The sequence below is a fragment of the Cyphomyrmex costatus genome, unplaced genomic scaffold (assembly GCF_001594065.2).
Source record: "Cyphomyrmex costatus isolate MS0001 unplaced genomic scaffold, Ccosl1.0 scaffold882, whole genome shotgun sequence".
Lineage (NCBI taxonomy): Eukaryota > Metazoa > Arthropoda > Insecta > Hymenoptera > Formicidae > Cyphomyrmex > Cyphomyrmex costatus.
In genome coordinates, this window is record NW_017280466.1 from 176,116 (window position 1) to 197,438 (window position 21,323).

The 21,323-nt window shown below is 34.7% G+C and overlaps 1 protein-coding gene across 3 annotated transcripts; it reads left to right on the forward strand.

The window, feature by feature from the left end:
- The first annotated feature begins 9,158 nt into the window (after positions 1-9,158).
- Positions 9,159-19,816, forward strand: Pfk (ATP-dependent 6-phosphofructokinase). 3 transcript variants are annotated; one of them, XM_018549760.1, is made up of 16 exons: positions 9,159-9,213; positions 14,021-14,141; positions 14,277-14,428; positions 14,505-14,694; positions 14,782-14,992; positions 15,203-15,311; positions 16,699-16,887; positions 17,094-17,284; positions 17,366-17,444; positions 17,643-17,669; positions 18,008-18,109; positions 18,178-18,384; positions 18,454-18,606; positions 18,805-19,129; positions 19,225-19,447; positions 19,526-19,816. In XM_018549760.1, the coding sequence occupies exons 1-16, from the start codon at positions 9,187-9,189 to the stop codon at positions 19,668-19,670; spliced, it is 2,451 nt and encodes an 816-aa protein (XP_018405262.1). In that variant the 5' UTR covers positions 9,159-9,186; the 3' UTR covers positions 19,671-19,816. The 3 variants fall into 3 exon arrangements, with proteins under 3 accessions (XP_018405262.1, XP_018405263.1, XP_018405265.1); XM_018549763.1 differs by lacking the exon at positions 9,159-9,213 and adding an exon at positions 10,458-10,528 and having other exon boundaries at positions 19,526-19,670; XM_018549761.1 differs by lacking the exon at positions 17,643-17,669 and having other exon boundaries at positions 9,160-9,213.
- The last annotated feature ends 1,507 nt before the right edge of the window (positions 19,817-21,323 follow it).

Consider the following 21,323-nt stretch of genomic DNA (forward strand, 5'->3'; position numbering starts at 1 on the left):
TTTTTTTACCATATTTCAATCTTATCTGTAATTTACATGCGGAGAGAAAAGATTGAATCGATCAAGGTCATCGGTAGTACACCGTTATTCTCATTATCACAGTTGTGTTGTAACGTAAGAGGAGACGTTCCTTGCCGTCGTTCTGCTCGTCGTCGCGATCGTTCACACATGTTCCCTCAAGTTTCATGTGATCGTGGAACGGAATGCGGAAGAAGGAGAACAGGGATTTGAACAAGAGCCGCTCAGTTCCCATTGTCGAACGCAGAGATTACACACGTGCGACACGTTATTAAGAGATTGTATATCCTGGCGTCCGGACCTTCGACTTCCTCTCGCTCTTTCTATTCGACCGCTCCTCGTCTCTCTCTCTTTCTCTATTATATTATACGCAATTATATAATATATTCATCACAGATATATATATATATATATTTATATCACTTATTCTTAGCAAACTCGTAGCGCGGTCGAGAAGAATGGAGAGAGAACGAATTATACGCACACAACATACAAACGAATATAGATATATAGTCACGTATTTACTTTTTGTCTTGCGATGTTCTGATTTCTGAGGGTTTGCGAAAAAAAAAATTACATGTTGCGAATTATGATAATTGCTTTTCAAAGACAGTGTCGTTGTAGAATACCAAAGTCCAACTCTCTCTCAAAGACGAGGCTCGCGTAAACGCTTGACCTCTCGATTGAGTACACATCGAAGAAAGTCGAAAAATAATTGCATACGTATTTGTATATGCAATTACTGATTAATTAGGATAAACAGATGTGTCGAATAATAAATTATGCGATGTATTCAAATTAAATGTATTGACAATTTATATGTATGGATGATGTAAGACTTCGTTCGACGTGTACTACGTGCATCACATGTTTGAAACGCGATGTAAGTATTTCGATCATTGTTAACAGAAAGCTATTCTACATTAAAAGGAAACTGCAAGATTCTAATGGGAGGTCAAAGACTATCCAAATCACGCTCTCCACTCGCGTTCGCCATCCGACGCGAAGAGAAAAAGAGGAGATGTGAAACGAGATGTTGAATGCATCTTCGTGCACTTCTCGTATATATATGTATAATTAAGTATATGTATATACGCGCGCGTACTGGCAGTCATATATATTCATACACACGTACACATTTTAATATCACGCATATGTAATATCGCTATGGGAGACAGCCAGTTTCAGCAAGTTAGTCGCTAATTACACGTGAAGGGGTAAACGTTTTCCTGTTATCGCGTTGATATTTCTCGATGTATAATCGGTGTCTTTATCGCAACAAGATTATGTCCGTAATCGCCGGGAAGGGTCAGTTACGCTAGAACACCGTTCGGTTGCTAGGAAGGAAGAGAGAAAAAGAAAAGAAACGAGAGTGAGACGGACGCGAAGTCGAAGAGATGATGAGCAGTGATAGCATCCGAAACTCGGCGACTCTTTCTACCCTTCTCCTCCTTCCGTCGAGCAGAAGCGAGAATGAAGCCTCGTATTATAATTTATCATCGGTATCAGTTTCGCTTCTATCGCAATGGATGCAGAGCGTGGAAATCGAGCCTACATTCTGGCAGAAATATCTTGTGACTTGTGTTACAGACGAGTTCTTTTAACATCGAGGCAAGGTAATGTAAAGATATGATACAGACAACAAGAAATTAGTTAAAACATGAAATGAGTATTTCAATATTATTTACACCACTCGCGATTTGTTAAAGATGAAATACGATACTGTTATGCTCGTTTCTTGTTGTCTAAATCTTTTGCAATTCGTTCTGCTTGAAAAGACTCGAGATTGGAGAGTCGAACGATGAAGGCTACAGACAGGTATCGTCTCTCCAACCTTATCTCTCTTCCGGAAAGTCCTCGAATGTTCAACGAGGGCTGGCTGGGTGAGACTCGGCGTGTGTATGTGCGTGCGTGTGTAATTAGAAATAGCAAGATGCGAAGATCATCATGATGCATCAGAGGGTAGTGTTGACTTTTGGATCTTGCGCAGTGAATCCTCAGATGCAACCATCTTCTCTTTTCATTCCTTCTCGCGAGTCCTTTTCTCCTTCAAGTACACTGTTCCTCCTCTTGTCCCTTTTTCTTGAATCTACTCTTCAGGGATGTTTTCTCTAATTTAACTTAATTAATCCTTATCCCAACTATCCCATCCTCTATTCAACAAATTGAACATTAACATCTTGTGTTCTTCTCATTTTCTAAATATTATAAATTTTCCAAAATAAACGTTATGTTTTTTTAATAATTCTGACAGTGACTTTACTCGGTTGGGAGAGACATCGTCATTATCAAAATCAATATTATCATCATCCTCAACATCACCACCATAATCATCAGCATTATCATCATCGTCATCATCATCATCGTCACCATCTCTATCTTTATTTTCAACGTCATTATCTCATCATCATCCATCATCATCATTATCATCAACAACGGCTTTCTTGGTACAAGAATTTCTTCAATCTTCTTTACTAGATCTTCTCCTTTTGTTAATCCATCATTAAGAATATGATTTACTTTTTTGAGAGCAAATCGTGCGCACGTTGGCGATCGCGAGAAGAGCAACGACGGTAGGTCCCTTCATTTCACTACGAGTTTGATCACCCGAATTCACACGATTTGTCCTTCATATCATGCTCTCGCTCCTTTTTTTCATACGAAAAGCTATAGTTATCCATCCAGCTACTTGTTATCCACTCACGCGAAAACCATTATCCTTCAACCATCCAATTCTCTCCACCTTTTCTTCCCTTTTACCCTTTTTCTCCCCGTCCCAAATTACGTTGTTCTATTTGTATTTATCATCAACCCATCGTAATTGTAAATTATAATTATTATAAACGTTTACACGAAATAATAAATTCTGATAAAATGTCTAAGAAAAAAAACCATAACCCACGGTTGTCTTGCTTTGCGACGACGATTGTCATCGTGCCTGAAGAGGCATTTGCATACACTCGATGATGTTTTACGATCTCGAGACAAAAGTCCAGATTACATAACATGCGGATTTCATCGCGAATCGTTTCAACGGATTCCTGCAATGTCGCTTATCAACATTGATGTCTCATTGGATTGGAATGACTGCCTTCTTTCGATCTCCACGATTCGTTACACTTGGAAGAGAATTATTTTGTATTTTTTTTTTTTAATATTATCTATGGAACAAATAATCTGAGTAAACGCTTGAAGCACATGTAACATTTTGATAATATCGTATATAAAAAAAAAAACGATTACTCATCAAGTTTTGTATGTACAAACTCTAAACGTCACGAACACGTTAATTGTGCTTATTGCATATATTTCTTAGAATCGCTTATTTCAATCTTATATCTGCAAGTTTTTTTTTATTTCGATTCCACAATATATTACATTTTATAAAATTTTTATCCTGCCGCTCATTTTCTTATTTTATTTCTTAATCATGATTTACGATATTAAATGACAGATGATTATCGTTTCTTTTGCGGCAGCTCGGGCGATGACAAAAATTGTAGTGCTCTGCATCGCCACTAAAAAAAAGAGAAAGAGAAAAGAAGGAAATAGAGTGCTAGGAGAGAATATTTGAGAATAAGGAAGACGTTTTGACATAGTTAAATTCTAGCAATATCGAAAAATTGAGAGCATGCAGGAGCAGAGACTTTTCATGTACTTAAGATGCAAAGGGATATTTATTATGATTGCTGTTATGAATATCATTGTGCTAGATGTGTATCTCCAGCTCTTTCACACACCCTTCGCCCTGCCGTACCCTGCCACCCTTCCTCTGTCCTTCATTTTTCTTGTCGATGGTATATCTACACATGTACTTGTATACGCGACTTACGCATTATGTATACATACATATATTATATATACATATGCATACACCAGAGAGGAGACACGATAAGAAAAAGAAGAAATATGACGCGAGATACATATATGTATATGTACGCGTGCCTTTTCCGACAAGAAAGGCCTACCTACGATTAATCATGCTAAATTTTTTGCACAATTTATACGTGTAGCCGATACGAAGTACGAGATACGGTTTTTTGCTAACGAGAGTAGCGAATTACCACTTAAATGTGCGAGTGACAAGACGCGAAGTGATCCGCGCGGTGGTGTGTAGGAGTTAAATTCGCGAGAGGAGAAAAAAGAAACAAGGAGAAAAATTTCAAATCAAGCGCGCGGGTGCGAGCGTCGTTCTTAAGCGACTTGTTCGCTTGCGGAATCGCAGCCACTTGTCGCAAGACTAGATAGAGAGAAGTGTAGAGCCAGGCGAATCTCAACCTCATGGGTCGCGCGACACTTCGACAGCACCTCTTGTACAGTACAGGTCATTTCAGCAATATTGCAACAATATTACATCTCAATAAGCGAAAGCTTTTTGGAACATTTCAGTAACATTGCAGCAACGTCGTTGAAAATTGCTGAAATATTCCAAAATGTTTTTTGGTTATTAAGATTGCAATATTCCAACAATATAGCAACGTTGCTGCAATATTATTGAAATATGGCAACAATATTACTGCAAGCTTTTGTGCTGTATGAGCGGAAGTCGGTATGAATGGATGACCAAGAATTGAAATTCGGAAAAAAGCTCAAATCATCTCTGAGAAAGAGAGAGAGAGAGGAGAAAGGAGGAGGAAAAGAAACAGAGAGACCTCTCGTCCAAGACGGGGTTGAGAGTCTTCGCGTTAGGTGTAGAATACCATTTTCTTGCGGTAGACGAGCTTCCGCTCGTAGACATTTCCAGGGACACTGGGGCGGCAAAATCCGAAGGAAATTCGCAATCTCCGATCGTACAACTTTGCGTTAACCAAATCTGAAGACTTTTTATTAGAGAAATGTTTATGATTTAAACAAGAAGTCAAAAATTACTCATTTTTATTCGCATGGAAGCTTACATGGAATAAACGGTAGATAGCAAAAATACTTTTTGCTGAAGTATTTAAAAAAAAATTTAGCTAGAAGATCATTTTGTTAGATGCTATCAAAATAATTATGTAAGATGCTTAAGATAGTCGTTAGAATGTCAAAACTTTTTGCAGCATTACTCATCTTGAGTTTTCTATACGTAATTATTTTTATAATTCAACAAAATTATATTTAAATCTAGTAATTTTAGATACATCAGCAATATCGTTTTCGGCGTATGTCTTCATTTTATTCTGTTTGATTTTTAATCTAGACAACACAAAGTCTCATCTGGATACAATACGATTTATATATTTTTACAATGTAGATTGACTTTTAATATATTTTTTTTAAATATAATTAACTTTAACTTATTTCTTTCTGGTTCTAAGAATTAGAAAAGAATAAATAGTAAGTTAAACCGAGATTAAAGGGTTACGCCATCTTGGAGGTTTGAAAAAATTGAATTTTTTGCTTAAATCGATAATTTGCAATTCCAAAAATATAATTCTAATAGTTTTTAATTAATTTTAATTAAAAATTTCAATGATCTTATGTTACAAGAATCGATTTAGTGAAACGCGTCACCGAATCGCTATTTGATGGAAAAAGAAACAGAGTGTAATAAGCACGTCACGAAAAAGAGCCTAGAGGCTCAGAAATTAATAAAAGAAAAGAGGCAAATGAGTCAAACGAACTCTTGGAAGGACAGTTGTATGATCCAGGAATAGAAGACTAAAGATAAAATTGAGATTTTATTGCTTTATGAACAAAAAGTACTAAAACTCTCAAAATGGTTTTTTTCAAAGTGTTGTGCATAATTTTTTCATCCGATTCACTTGAAATTTGGAGTGAATACTCGCTCTTATATATAATCTAAAGAAGTACATAGGATTTTTGCGATATTGAATTATATAAAAATTAGGCGAAAAAACAACTTTTCAAATATTCACCATTTTGTCAGAAATCAATATTTTTGAAAAAACTCCTGTGTATTTCTTTAGTTTTTAGTATGTAGATGATAAAAACATTTGGTATTTTGTTCCACGACAAATTGTGTAGAAATTTTGAACAACACCATGGAGAGATTTGTGGATAATAAAGATGTTTGACGATACGGCTATATAGGGTCGCCATTTTGTAAATACGAATTTTTTTTGAAGAATGAAGGAGTAAATGAAAAAATTATTTATTGGCTTTATTATATGCATCTTCCAGTGTATAAAAAAATTTTTTTATACACTGGAAGATGCATATAATAAAGCCAATAAATAATTTTTTATTCATACACACTCCTTCATTAAAAAAAGATTCCAAGCAATACACATCATTTTTAAGCTGCGAAGGTGGCATAACCCTTAAAGTTAATCTATATTGATAGAATTGGTCATTAAAAGGATGTATGGTATTAAAAACTTTTAATAAATTAAATCATTTTAATTTTAGACTTCGCGCGCGCGCGTGTTGCTGTATTGTGACTCTTGCATTGCATCGCCTTGGCGCTTTGATATATTGCATCAGATCTATACGTTTGATGCAACATTGCGTCAATTCGCTTTTGATTTTCGTCGATCGAACGCCGAGAAGGAAAATCCTTCTCTGTAACGGCAATCAATAGATTTTTAATTCTTTTTAAATAATTCGTCTATATATGAAATAATTCCTTTTTTTTGCTCCATGACATGACTTGTATACGGCCTTCGATTTTGTCGCCGCGCGAACCTCGCTAGAACGAAGGTTTTCCTCGGTTTTGCTCTTCTACGACTGTAGCCTGTTTTTAGCTGTCGTCCTAAAAACATCCTCGCCCCTCACCTACTCCCCCCGCCCCTCCCTCATTCGATATAGATCAATACCGTTTCATTCGAATATAATACACGTTAAATGGATTAACAAAGAAACAAGACGACGCTGATACTTGGCGGGGTGATGTTTGTAAATAAAAACTGTAAAAGCGACGAAAACGGTATAGTCATTTCACCCATATCAATCAAACGCGGATTTGGATCTTGAAATCCTCGCTTATACATCTTGCATCGTCAATTGCACATTAAAAACTACAAAATTATTCTAATAAAATCCCATGCTAATATTGCATTTTTATAGCAGAATATGTTGCTCTGTTACTTTAAAAGTAACAATTTAAATTGACTTTCGAGTTATTACTATGAATGAATTAAATATTACTATATTCAATCCAAAAGTGACCTACTTATTTAATAAAAAAATCGTTAAAATTATCACAACTCATTAAGAGTAATTTTGTTTTAATTATCGCAACTCTCAAAAAGAGAGTGGTTTTTTAAGGATTATTTGTGCGAAAATGACTGATATTTAATTGATTTGGTTAAAAATAATTTTTTTACCAATATTGATTAAATGTATAATTTTCTATCAAGTTGAAAAATAATTTTTCTTCTTTTCTGAGAAACTTAATTATTTGAGCTGTGTCATTTTTTATTAAATAAGAGCGATATATTATCAATTTTTATAAGCTTAATTGTCTTCGGCTATTTTTAGAGTGGATTTGCTATTAAAAATAGAATTATTCTGTCTTTTTAGTTTAAATTCTTCTTTAAAATTTTTAGAATGGAATCTTTCATTGAAAAATGAAAATTGAGTCTTTAGAGTAAGATTCACTCTAACAATTTTAAGTACATATGGGAACATCTCTGATATTAGCTATACTGTTGCTCCAATCAATTCACAGATGACTTCGATATTTCAAAGATCACTGGCTAAAATTTGTCCAAAAATCCTGGATCTTAAAATATCCAGACTGGGTATACTCTAACGAGTCGTTTTCTCATGATGATTCATTATTCTTTCTGTATAGTGAAAACTGACACACGAATTGCGTCGTGGCAATTCGCGAGCAATCTCTGTGGATTTTGACACGCCTGCGTTCATGAACGCTTCAGGTACAAATATCACAGATCTTTGTACCCGCTAGACTTTGCTCAGACAATCACGCGTATGTAAGGCTGATAGTTCATGTGTCGTACGACAAATTTTTTAAACGTGTCGATTGCAGGCCAAGATAGAAAATTTTTATAGACTCGAGAATTTCTCTACATTAAATACGACACAAAAATATACTTGAAAATTTGTTGTATTAATGAAAATTTTTGAGAACTTTTAGGAATGGGAACATCATTCAAAAATATTAAGAAAATATATATCTTTTCTTAAAATTTTATACATTATACATAAATTTTCAAACATTCTAAAAGATTAAAAAATTTTCAATTTCCTATAATTTCTGAAAAAGTATTTTAAACTCTCTCTCTCTCTCTCTCTCTCTCTCTCTCTCTCTCTCTCTCTCTCTCTCTCTCTCTCTCTTTCTCTCTCTCTCAGATTTTTTAAAATTTTATCAGAAAAAAAATTGTAAGATAAATGTTTTTAATGTTAAATAATTTGTGAATTATATATATGAAAAATTCTAAGAAAAGATGTAGACTTTCTTAATATTTCTGAAAAATGTTCTGTTTTATATAAAAATTCTGTGAAAAATTGTCATCAAAGGACTGCACACGAAGTGTCAGTCTAAGACTGATACTTCATATGTCAAACAACAAAGCTTTTCAAACCTATTGATTGACTGCAGGATAGAAAAATTTCTGAGTTCCTAGAAATTCTCTATTTCGTTAATCAATACGCTTAAAAGATTTCTTGTACGATAAATGGAATATTAGTCTTAAGCTTATGTCACACTACGCATTGGAGATTGAGGATTGCGAATTGGAGATTAGAATTCAGTCAATCAGATTGAAATTAAAATTATCTGACTGGTTCGGACTTCTAATCTATGATTCGCGATCCTTAATCTCCAATGCGTAATGTGACTGAAGCTTTAGGCTGTTTCTCGTCAACGTCGTCAACGAGCGTTATATCAGTTGGCAATCGTCTTTCCGACCTGAAAGGCGCGCTCGCTATTTAAGCTGATCCTTACGTTCCAGTCGTGGAAGTGGAACGTCGATGAGAATCAACTGCAATAATAAGAGGCGGCTATAGAAGTATTTCTCGTGCAGATTCGGCGAAGCAATATCATAAAGTTGTTCGAGGAAGTTACGCTAATCTTAATAATAATAATATGAAACAAAATATACAATGATAGTGAAAATATAATTATCTTCGAGACTCGTATGGATAGACACAGTTTAATTGCACGTTCGACCGAACACGTTTGACTATTGTTTAGAGTTTAAGCAGTTTTAAGTATTATATTTTAATTTTTAAGTGTTATTTACATTCCGATTTACGAAAATGGACGATTATCAAGATTACCATCAGGTAAGTTTATCTGTACATATATTTTTTATTTAAAGTAAGTTATTAATTTTTTTAATAAAGCAAAAGGAACTGAGAAACAGATGAATGTAATAGAGATTAGTCAGAGAGAACGATGTCACCTATTTTCATTTTCTCTCCTATTTTAATCGATCTTCATAATATTCAGTCAAAATCGTAATCAAAAAATTTATATCTTTCATTTTGATATCGATGGCGATTACAATAAGCATTTGTTTTGAACGTGTATGAAAATTTATCTCAGCCTTCATCTCTGCGCTACTATGCGAACAAATATGTGGCTATCAGTAAATATCCGTTATCGCGTTAATATAGGTATGGTTTCGCGTTAATGGTTATTGTCGCATATGTGAAATTCCTATAAAATTATTATAAAAACGTGCTCTATATGTAATACGAAGAAAATGTTTGATATTTATGATTGTTATGTAGCAAAATAATTAGGGGTGGTAATTCTATTTTTATAATCAAATTGTTATATTTATAATTCCACATTTCAAAAAAATGCGTAATTAGCGTAAAAAATAATTGCAAAACTCAGGTAGCATGGAACATTCCAATAATATGGTAACAATGTGTCACTTGGAACATTTCAGCAGTTATAGCCACGTTGCAATGTTGCTGCGATATTGCTAAGAAATTCCATATATTACTTCGGTAATCATTTTCAGTATCTATGTTTCTTTTTGCATATATATTATATTTATACTGTATAATTATATTTTTAACATTTATAATTATTATATATAACTGTTTAATATTTTATAATTATATTTTATAATATAGAATTAGAAATATAATGATAGTATTACAGTGTTACATCAATAGTGCCACTAAAAATGAATCTGAGTACTTTATCATTCAATTATAGTCACAAACAAATTTCTTTTTCTTAGTGCACACATATACATTTATAGATTCTTTATATATCTACCTGGCCCATTCTACCATTTTCGAAAGATCCTTCGCAGATAAAATCCAAAATAAAATCTTCCCTCAAGAAACGGGAGAAATCAATTTTTGCCATTTACATATTTTTTCGAGATATTTCAAGAGACGCGCTCGCGAGTCTCTTTCGGCGCACTTCAGTTCGCTCCAATGTTCGAATCTTCCGCGTCGCGCGCGATTGGTCCGAATTTCGGCGACGGCGCCGACGGTAGTGGGGGGGTGGCGCGCGGCCAGCCAAAGGTCACCTTCAGTCGGCCGAACGTGGCGCGGTGGTGACGGATGTCTGTTAGAGGAGTGTCAGCAACAGAGGAACATCGTCGACGTCGCGATTGTCAATCGTGTTTCTCTGGTGAGTTAAACCTCTCGTCGTCGACGATCGCGAGCATTGATCGGTCGTCGATTTTCGAACGCGCAGCAGCGCACGCTGACACCCGTTGTCGTTGCGTCGTCGTCGTCGCGACGCCTGACACCTGCACGCGGCTGTCAATTGATCGGTCAAAGTGCGCGCCTCGTCGACTCGCTTAGAATCCAAATCGCGTCAGGCGACATCGCCACCGAACTGATAAGTTGACGGATTTTTCGTAAAGTTCTAGTGACATTCACTCGCTGTTTGATTCTTCTTTTAGGTGAGCCGAGGTTACTTTTAGGTTAAGCTCCCACTGATTAATAAGCAGGCGCGATTACTCGCTTACGAGAACGACAGCTAACGATTCACGTGACGCTTGTAAATATAGCGTGGACAAAGCGACATAGCATTTCAATGAGCGCTGAGCAACTCGATGAACAATTATTGCGTAAGAGATATGGAATCATGAATTTTGGATGGAGTCAAACGAATCTTGATTGTTTCTTTTAACGATCGATTCTCATTATTCGGTACCTTTGGCAGTGTTCTAATAAGGCTCATTTCTACAACAATATAGATTAATTTTAATCTTGAGGTTTGTTTTTATATTGCTGGGTTCCACTAAAATTTACTTTCTCAGTGGTTATATATTAAACATATGCTATTAATATTTATAATTTTATGCATCAAGCATATATCTTTTAAATTTATAGTTTTATGTATCAAAAATTATATATTTATAGTTTTATATACCAAAATATAATTGGCACTAAAAATGACTATTTCACTTGAATCCTTCGTCTGCAATCTGAGTCCTTTTTTGCATAAGCAAAGAATAAAGAATTTCATTCTCAAATTTAGGAAAACTATTTGGTAATGTAAAAATTATTGATATAAAAAGTGTTTGGTGATGTGACAGAAATATTGAAGAGAAACGTTGAACTTTTCCATGCGTTTTTAAAAATCTAGAGTAGTAAAACATTTTTACTACTCTGACTGGATGGAGGCAGTAAAGATATGATTGCAAACGGAGAATTAAACATACAGTGTAAACTTGTTGAATTGTAGAAAATATTTTTAATTTGATTTATTCTTTTTTTTCTAATTTTTTGAGCTGGAAGAAGATAAATTAAACCGAGATTACTATTAATCTGCATAGGTATTATTTACTCAGGCATTGATATTATAATAGAAGTACATAAGAGAGTAAGAAATCTACTTGTCATTGATCAATCCATCCATCGTATGCACCGAGCATATAGTATATCAATGACACAATTGCATCTTCCACGCATTGTTTATCGCTATCGCGCGTCGTAGATTTATTAGGAGGAAACTCGCGGGATCGGAGCAACGTCCTCGAGATTCGCTCCGATTCGAATTCCATCTGAGAAAAAAATTGTTTATTCGATTGAATTGTTAATTTTTTTTTATTAAATTTAGTTATTTTTATTTCTTTTGTTGGAGAACGTATTTAAGTTAAATATGTACCTATAATATGTTATAAATTACAATTATAATTATATATTTAACTTAAATACATACATTCAAATAAAATATAATATATTTAATTAAACAATTTTTCTATTTAAATATGTACATTCTTCGAAAGAAAAGTAAAGTCGAATTTGATCAAATGAGCAATTTTTTATTTCAGTGTACTGAATTCTACTATTGACGATTCTATTCTTTTTTTTTTTAAGACAGGAAATTATGAAAATCCCTCACGTCGAACATATAAATTAAAACGTCTTGTTATGCGACGAGCCAGACGAAAAAAGCTCTCCGGCTGACGACCAGTGATAACTTTGCTGTTTATGAATTGTTGATGCTGCTGTTTCTCTCGTTTTGAAACACAGCCAAATTTCGTCCGCACACGTGTCATTTAATTTTAAAACGCGGTACTCGCATGTCGTAACACGTCAGTTCCGACAGCTTTTATCCGGATTTTTCCACGATGAGCATCACACTGAGACTGAGGTTCTTTCAGTGTTCAATGACGGAACTCTTTCAAACCTACCAATCCTTTTACATTCTCCTCTCTTTGCCAATTAAAATACTATACTCATGTATAATGTATTTGTTTCCTTTACGAATTGTATGTATTTCTTGTATAAGGCCTTGATTACAAATATAAAGCACACCCACAAATTGGAGTAACGTTCTATATGTAACGAAAAAATTAAGAATAAATAAAAAAAAATACTTTTATTGAGAAATAATATTTATTTTTATAATAATTTTAATATTTTGTTAATTTCCTGTGATTTTCCTTACCGCCTTTTTCAAAATGATGTAATAAATTGAAAATGATTCATAGTTAAAGTTATATTAATTAGAATTTGCATAAATTAGAGTACATTAATTACACTAAATTGGAGTACAATAAATTCAATTGATCGATTTTTATATAATGATTTATTTGTGATGGGTGACTAGCGCAAAAATATTCCGCGGCAGACTTCATTGTTTTTTTTTATTACGAAATGAACTTGTAGAAAAGTTGTGATACGTATATATCTCGAATTGATTGAAATTAGGTTAAAACTTGGATTAATGTAAAAATTATCGTGCAGAGAAAAATGTCTACGAGTCAAAAAGCCGTTCGATGTCGTTGTGCAAATGCAATTTATTCGGGAAGCGATAGCGATCTGGACGACAATCCAGATACACGAGAGAATACTACAGAAATACGACATGTAGATGCAAAAAGGAGTTTAACAAATTCTAGAATTGGATCTTCTGTGATATCCAGAAGCTCCTCACTAAAGTCTATCGCCGTTGAGATATTGAAGAAAATCGATCCTGATAAATCGAGCAAGATCAGCATGCAAAATTTAAAGCTCTCTTTATTGTTTCCAGAGGCAAGCCTGCGCCCGTTAATAATATGTCATGAAATTTCTCTTTTCCTTTTCCCATATAAAAATTTATGCATAAATGTTAGAAAATGTTAGAAAATTTACTTCTGGACACAGATGTTTTGGGGGCACACTTTCGAATCAATTGAACAATTACCAACTGGCTCTTCGTTTGAGATCAGTTTTGATGTGACCGAGGAAGAATACGCTAGGAGCCTGCGTTTCCCGCGGTTTATGAGAAAAGTTATGACCCTGTCTCTTTATCGATACTTTATTACTAAATATTTTATACATCAATATTATAATTTCTTACTCAACAATATAAATGTAATATAACTGTTGTACGTAACAGTTAGATTGCTCAGAAAATTATAACATTGTAATCATCTTACTGTTACTTGTTTCCCAATCAGCACAATAATTTTAAAATATATTTTTAATATTTAATATTAACAGTATAAAATAAATGTTAAAAATATATATTTTTTTTTTAAACATTGTTTACTGATTAGGTTACTGAGTAAAATATAGAAATTGTTACATCATTAGCACGTTCGGTAAACAAGGGAGGGAGATTCGAAAAGAAATGGCGAGAGCATAGTTTCCGAGAAATTAACTTCGAATTTTTGTATTACAGAGTTATAAGGAATATTGCGATACAGTCATGGCCGAAGACGCGCCAGCTCAGAGGTTTATCAAACCTGGGAGTCACAAGGGCAAAGGCATCGCCGTGTTCACCAGTGGAGGCGACTCTCAAGGTATATCAGCATAAATGTATAAATTGCATGTATCTTGCGTGTATCTTGAAATAAACGTGATCAAACAAAATAGAGCCTTATTATTACTTTTTATTTTTAAACCTGATCAACTTTTGATATTTTTTTGTCTTTTAGGAATGAATGCCGCCGTACGAGCAGTCGTAAGGATGGGCATTTACCTCGGGTGCAGGGTGTATTTTATTAGGGAAGGTTACCAAGGCATGGTGGATGGCGGGAAAAATATCGAGGAAGCTACATGGTCATCCGTATCTTGTATTATTCACAGAGTATGCATTACAGGATTAAAAATGTTGCGTTATTCGTTCGTATATTATTAACGTCTAATACTCTTTGTCTCTTCAGGGTGGTACAGTAATCGGTTCCGCTCGATGCCAAGAATTCAGGGATCGTCCCGGTCGTCGGAAAGCCGCTAAGAACTTGGTTAATCTGGGAATAACTAATTTAGTGGTGATCGGTGGGGACGGCTCTCTTACAGGCGCTAATCTCTTCAAGGAAGAATGGCCCGCACTTCTGAAGGAGCTCGTCGAATCTGGTAAATAGAGAACGTTTTAGGAAACTGTCGCTTAATCTCGACAATCTATCGTATGTGCTCAAAGACTAATACATTATTTTTCATTAGGTGATATAACTGCTGAACAGAGTGAGAAATACAAGCAGCTGCATATTGTCGGTCTAGTAGGTTCCATTGATAACGATTTTTGCGGTACGGATATGACGATTGGTACCGATTCCGCGTTGCACCGTATCATTGAGAGTATCGATGCTATAGTTAGCACAGCTTACTCTCATCAAAGAACGTTTATAATGGAAGTCATGGGTCGTCACTGCGGGTAAGTGCAGAATATTTTTATATCGCGAGAATGATTTAAGGTTTACATTGGTAAAACGATTTCATATATTATCATTAGTTTCCAAAAATAGAGAGAAGTCATCCGTAGTTAATTACAATTTAGTATACGAGATTTAGCGTATATGTCATTACGCCGAATTGATGTTGACTGTAGAAATGAAACATAGATAAATGAGCGATTTTCGATTAGGTATCTGGCTATTGTGGGCGCTTTAGCTGCGGAGGCAGACTATGTTTTCTTCCCAGAATGTCCGCCTCCTGTCGACTGGCCTGAAAAATTATGTAAAAAATTGGAGCAGGCACGTCTGATAGACTTTCTCAAATTTTAAAGATTGCATTGCTAATTTTTACTAACTTAACTAAACGTGAGGAATGAGTTTTTATGTATATGTCAGTTTTTTAAGTTGCTAAATGTTCTGATTTGATATTCGATCATACAACATCCTGAGTGTATATACCTCTAAACAGTGACGTAAAGAGGAATGTGAACGAAAAACGTATTTACATTTTATTGCACATTAATTAATATAGAGTCAATATATAGTGATATGTCCGATGATACTGGAGATAATTAGATGACAGAGCCTTTCAGGTACCTGACATTAGCGTCAAGTTTGTCCACTGAAGCCACCTATTGCTTTATTCCTGAGTCTCCGACAAGTGGTGACTGGGTCGAGGAGCTATGCCAAGGTCTGCGACAGGCACGTTTCTCAACCAGTCGTTACTTTAAATTATTATTTAATGTCCGGAATAAGCAATTTTTAATCAGCAATTTAAAATTTAAAGATATATGAGGAAGTCCGAATGCTTTTGTTTTTTGTACTTTTAAATGCGGTGTATTACGTACATGTAAAATTTTTTTATTTTTTAACATTCATCCCGTTAGTATTTACGCAAAAATTTATCGCAGATTAGTTTCTACTTACATTTTTCGATTAAGCAAAACTTTATGAATTTATAATCAAATTTGATCATGATTGATTAATGACGCGCAGCATTATTTTATATCTTTACATATTGCATTGAAGCAGAATTTTAGTTAGGTTTACAATATACCATTACAGTTATCTGGCTCTGGTGGCAGCTATATGTTGTGAGGCTGATTATGTTTTCATCCCAGAATGGCCACCCGAGCAGGAATGGCCCAACAAGCTGTGCAAAAAGTTGTTGCAGGTTCGATAATATTTTTTTTTAATTTTTTAAAACAAGTGTTTTTAATATTCCTGATTTAATCAACCTGAGCAACACACATTGCTTCCAGCAATTCACATTTTATTTCTTTAACATCGCAATTTGTTATAATTATTTTAATTGCTTATTCTGATTTGAATATTTTTAATGACGAAGTATTTGCGATATGCTTTGAAGGCACTTTCCTCTCTTCGTATAGGAAAGAAATATCATTCACTTAAATGTGCATGCTATACTATTGCATCGTATATGTGTATGCAACATTATTCTAATATTAAAAAAAAATGCTGCTAATTCAAAGATCTACATTTTTAATGCTTTTTAACATCTTTTTTTTATTATTATTAATTTATGTAATCATTTATTGCATCGTTATTATGCTGTTATCTTTAATTTTCTTCTCTATTCTTTTACAGTCTGCTTTTCAATCTGTTCGAGCAAAATTTTAACTTTGATGTACGGGAGATTTTTGTTATTATACAACTTTCTTTTCAGGAAAGACTTACTGGTCAACGGCTTAATATTATTATTGTAGCCGAGGGAGCTGTCGACAGAAATGGCGATCCGATCACTGCTGAAAAAGTGCACAAAGTCGTCGTAGACAAATTGCAACAGGATACAAGAATCACCGTTCTGGGCCATGTACAAAGAGGTGGTAATCCTTCAGCCTTCGATAGAGTTTTGGTAAGATGTCGCACAATTTTTAGAATTAGCTTATAATTTTTTAATATACAAGTTGGATCTTTCTCATCAAACAATTTACACGCGGCGTTAGCCCGCAAATAATTAATTATTAAATTACCAAATTAAAATGTTTTTATCTTTTCCTTTATATATACAATATTATAAAATACAATGTCCGATTTTTGAATGATGAATGTGCGTTATAGGGATGCCGGATGGGAGCTGAAGCTGTGATGGCTTTAATGGAGGCAACACCCGATACGGAAGCCTGCGTTGTCACATTAGACGGTAATCAAGCTGTGAGGTTACCACTTATGGAATGTGTTCGTCGTACGAAAGCCGTAGCGCAGGCTATGACTGACAAAAATTGGGACCTTGCTGTTCAGCTTCGAGGAAAGTGAGTGAATAAAACATTCATTCATTATAGTATGTCGCAATACATAAAATATTAAGATAAATACTTATTTATCTTTTCCAGGGGCTTTGCACGCAACTTAGAAACGTACAAAATGCTGACTCGTTTGAAAGCACCACACCTGATAGATGGTGCTAACAGGGTACAATCATTTTCTACTTACAACTAATAATAAGTATTATTCTGACCCGAAAAGCTCTGTTCTGTAGCACGGTATTAATATAGCATTAATATCGAAGAAGTAGATAGAAATATATCGCGAGAATTTTGGGTCTCTAACATATAAAATAATAATGAACAATGCATAGATTACTATATATATTATTTGATACTGCTTCAGGAAGTTAATGGCCGCGCATTACCAAAGGTAAATGAGTTAAAACCTATAAGCGTATATTCTTCTCAGTCTTTGTACATAGTACCGAGCGTAATACATAGTCCCTAACGATAGCACATTTTTCCACCCCTAGCAATACACTTTATGCGGACAAGTGAGTTAACCCTTTTAAGTAGAGAATGTGTACCTCGTATTAGAAATATATATCATTTACCGTACTTCATGATCATCCTCTCGCAGGCAGATGGAACAGAAATTGTGCGCTATTTAATGTGCGATTTCATATATAAAATCTTTCAGCTTCACGTGCACGTTGCATGATTGACGTGTCGCTTTTCATCTGGTAATATGCGATTTTATTGTTTTAGGATAATTATACATTGGCAGTCATGCATATAGGATCGCCGTCCTGCGGCATGAACGCGGCAGTTCGTTCCTTTGTGAGGAATTGTATCTATCGAGGCGACAAGGTATAATACATATCGAAAAATTTTGAATATCCCGTACCTTCGTTATACTCAATTCCATTGATTTGTAGGTATATGGTATTTGCGACGGAGTGCTTGGCCTAATAGCTGGTAGATTGAAGTTAATGGACTGGCCATCTGTTACCGGCTGGGTTTCAGAGGGTGGTGCAAAATTGGGAACAAAGCGTGCACCGCCCACGGAGGATCAATTACCCCAAGTTGCTCAAAGACTCAAAGAATATGGAATACAAGCGTTGCTCATCATAGGTGGATTCGAGGTAACGAATCTTGCACGTTGAATCTGTCCAAAGATCAATGTCGATATAAAAACATATTTTTATTTCCAGGGTTATCAGACCGGTCTCACATTTTTCAAGGCGAGGGATAAATACGAGGAGTTTAAAATTCCCATCGCTATGATTCCTGCAACTATTAGTAACAATGTGCCAGGTACTGAGTTTTCATTGGGCTGTGACACGGCTTTAAATGAAATTACAGAGGTGAGCTCTATGATGTTGGTAGATTTAACTTGGATAGGCCTTCTACAATAAGCCATAAGTCATAAATCAGAAATAAGAAACTAAAAATTATGATAGGTCCACATTTCTAGCTTATGACTTATAATTTGACCTATGGCTTATTGTAGAAGGCCCAGGAGATTTAAAGCTTAGTAGCATATTAATTAATTTGTTCGTTAGATCTGTGATCGCATTCGACAGTCGGCGCAAGGTACTAAACGTCGCGTATTTATCATCGAGACGATGGGTGGTTTCTGTGGGTACCTAGCGACCGTCGCTGGTCTAGCCGGTGGTGCCGATGCAGCGTATATCTATGAGGAGAAATTTAATATCAAGGATTTGAATCAAGATGTTATCGCGATGGCGGCAAAAATGTCAGAAGGTGTTGAGAGGGGACTCATTATCAGAAATGAAAATGCTAATGAAAATTACAATACAGAATTTACATTTAGACTTTTCAGCGAAGAAGGAAAAGGTCTATTTAGTTGTAGAAGAAACATACTCGGTACACATTTTTTATACGCTACTCTTTTAAGCAGTCTTCTAATATCTCATTTTATATGCAATTAATTTTTATTGTCACTATACTTTCTATTTTAGGTCACATGCAACAAGGAGGCTCACCGACGCCTTTCGATCGTAATTTGGGAACAAAAATGGGCTCTAAGGCAGTGGAATGGTTCAGTGACAAATTGAGAAAATGCACCAGCCCCGATGGTAAAACGTTCACTACGGCAGCGGACAGTGCGGTGATGCTTGGTATTGTCAGACGTCAGTATAGATATACGCCATTTACGGAACTTATTGAAGTTACTGACTTTGAGTGCGTACCTTATTGAACTTCCTAATCGTGTTAATTTCGTGTATGCATGCTAATATAATACTTTATAAAATTTGTTAGACATCGCATTCCGACGTATCAATGGTGGATGAAGCTACGTCCATTACTAAAGGTATTGGCGAAGCATGAATCGACATATGAAGAGGAGGGTCTTTACATAACCGTCGAAGAAATGGATGAACAGAAGGATCCGCCTCTCGTATAAACTGTGAGATCAATCTCCTAAAGAGCACCGCAGTAGAAAACATAAAATGGATGTTGCTAATCGTGTGAATAGTAGGTGCCGATTATTAAAAAGTATCGCAGTATTGTATAAATTATATTATGATAATTTTATTCATGCTCGACGAGAAACGGATCTTATATATGTGTATTGAATTATTGTATCTGAAAAATTTAATTGTGTATATTAGTAATCATTATTTATTTAAATAATTCTCTACGCGAATTTTAATAATGTACATAATTCGGGCAACTAACAGATGTCATTGAGAATATAAATAAGGGATACATTCTTTTATTTTTTTTCGGATGCCTTGTTCGTATCTTGAGCGAGCTCAGGTAAGAAATAGGTACAAAAGTAGTACCTGAAGCACAAGGGTATAAGTAATACCTTAATAATTAATGTGTAATACCTATCAGTGCAATTTGCTGATGAAGGCGATATTCTTCATTAGCGATGAAACACGAAGTACGGTATTGTTACAGTATCTTATAGTAATGTTAAATTCGCATTACGTACATTGATGTATAGTATTGAAGAAATTAGAATCGGTATATGCGAAATTTAGTATAGTGAGATGTACCAAGTTCAAGCGCTAAAAAATAATGAGGCAGTAAATCATTTTTACGAAATATTGTAGAAACACATAACTAAATTGGAGACGTGCAAAACTTATATTGGATATGCTATACTCTAATCTAAAACACAATTTTGGCACATATATTTAATTACCATGAATTCAGTAACAAAATAATTCACGAAACGTTTATTAGCGTCATTAGCAAATAATGATATTATTTGTGCATTTTTGATGCTTTGGACATTACGAATACTTTGTAAGTTAAAGACTAACAGCCTCAAATCTTATTTTGATATTCGTTCGCTTAATTGTTTAATGTAACAAAGTTTAGCGGGACGCTTGATTATAATTTTTCAGTTATAGTACGGATCGAGAAGTAAATCAGATTGAGAGAAATTATAAGAGTTTCACAGATTAAACATTCTGAATCGTATTTGTGGTCTACTAAGGCATAGGATTAAAAATTAATGCGGTATTTTGCGTCGGTGAAAGTATTTATCTTTCGGTTTAGCGTTACTCGAAGCTATAAAAGGCTATTGGAGAATATACCTGTCTACCTCAAAACATAATTTTGCAACGGTGAAACGAACGACTCATAGGAAAAAATTGACCTGAGTCGGTGCGTTAGTTGCACATAACATTAAAAAAAATTTTGCTAAAATTTAAGGCTTGTGACCACAAAAAGTATTTAGATTTAATTCTTTTTCTCTTACTCTATCTATCTGCCTTTCTCTCTCTCTTTCTCTCTCCCTATCTCTATCTCTTTCTCTATATATATATACTTATATATTTAACTTTTGAGGAAGTCGTTCAAGTATTAATCTCGTAATTGTTTTCGGCGTATAATATAGCGTTCGTCGTGTTCTTATGAAGATTTTAGAACCAGATAATTCTGGTAAAATTATGTCTTGTGCAAACTCTTACTCGTGTTCGTGTGAGTTCATTTAAGTGTCAGAATAAAATTGCCGACTTAAACGCGTGATTTAAACGCGTAAGGAATACATATAAGGCAGAGAAACTTTCTGTGCGATAGCGTATACTACATTTTTTTCAAC

Bases quoted from the DNA above. Each gene is read 5' to 3' on its own strand.
- Pfk (XM_018549760.1), top strand. From the start codon at position 9,187: ATGGACGATTATCAAGATTACCATCAG. The intron at 14,429-14,504 runs GTATGCATTACA...TTGTCTCTTCAG, and splicing joins TATCTTGTATTATTCACAGA to GGTGGTACAGTAATCGGTTC. The intron at 17,670-18,007 runs GTAAATGAGTTA...TTATTGTTTTAG, and splicing joins ATGGCCGCGCATTACCAAAG to GATAATTATACATTGGCAGT.